The sequence below is a fragment of the Galeopterus variegatus genome, unplaced genomic scaffold (assembly GCF_000696425.1).
Source record: "Galeopterus variegatus unplaced genomic scaffold, G_variegatus-3.0.2 Scaffold8979, whole genome shotgun sequence".
In the NCBI taxonomy this organism is placed as follows: Eukaryota; Metazoa; Chordata; class Mammalia; order Dermoptera; family Cynocephalidae; genus Galeopterus; species Galeopterus variegatus.
Genome location: NW_007735090.1, coordinates 44545 through 45564, shown reverse-complemented (window position 1 = coordinate 45564; position 1020 = coordinate 44545). Strand labels below are relative to the sequence as shown.

The 1020-nt window shown below is 39.0% G+C and overlaps 1 protein-coding gene across 2 annotated transcripts in view; it reads right to left on the bottom strand.

Annotated features, from left to right (window-relative positions):
• Window positions 1-1020, bottom strand: part of STT3A (STT3A, subunit of the oligosaccharyltransferase complex (catalytic)) — a 30407-nt gene that overhangs the window by 12557 nt on the left and 16830 nt on the right. For both annotated transcript variants that reach the window (XM_008593301.1, XM_008593300.1), the window contains one exon: window positions 233-388. In XM_008593301.1, coding sequence (XP_008591523.1) covers window positions 233-388 — 156 coding nt within the window. The remainder of the gene's footprint in view (window positions 1-232; window positions 389-1020) is intronic.

Below are 1020 nucleotides of genomic sequence, written 5' to 3'. Positions count from 1 at the left end.
AAATGAACAGAAAACCATGAGGCTCTGAACTTGCCATTATCTGCAACTGTTCAACTTCTGACTTCTACTCTGCTTCAAATATCAGAAAAATGTGCTTAGCCATCCTCTACACTATACATGGTAAAAAAGCAAACAAAAACAACAAAATCATGGATGAGGATAGTTGACATATTTGGAATCAAATGGTGATTCTTTACAAAGAAGGCCACTTGAGAACACAAGGCAGACAGACCTGGAAACATGAAGACGAGGAGCTGCAGGTCAAAATAGTATGAAGACCAGGTTGTGGGCTGATGCTCGGACACAGAAGCAATGATGGGGATGTTGTTCTTAGCATAAGAAGGATCCAGCAGTGAGTAGAAACGCCCCGTCCAGGGAGATATTTTTCCTGGCAGCAAAGAGGCAATAAATACTTCACAAACACTCCTGAAACAAATTAACATCTGATCCTAACTAATTACAACTTCCAATTTTAATAAGATTCTCAGAGACAGAGAAGGACTAAGTTTTTGCTTAAATGCCACCAATGCTGAGAGAGTTTCACTCCTTCCTTTTTTTAAAACTTGAGAGTATGTTTGTCAGCATAGCCAACAGAATAAAGTTATGCTGTACGTAAATTCAGAGAAAAGAATAGATGCAGAAATGCTTCTTGGTTGGGTTTTAGGCCAAATCTGGTCAAACCAAGGCCAACTCTAGAGACTAAGCCAACTAGGTCCTCCAGCCCTGCTCTGAATTAGTCAATACACAGAGACTTGGACAAAACCAAATTAGCCTCTGAGAAGTAGAAGAAAATGGAAGAAGGAAAATGACATGCCAACCAAACTAAACAGCCATGATTAGTTCCCATAGGATTAGATGAGTGCCATGTTGTAGGGTATAGGAAACAATATAAGGATTACTCCCACCCAACCAATAGAAAAGAAAAAAAAAAAGAAAGATTAGCAAGGTAAATTACACTCCTTTTTTTTTTTTCCTTTTTGTCTTTTTTCGTGACTGGCAATGGATCGCAACCCTCAGTGT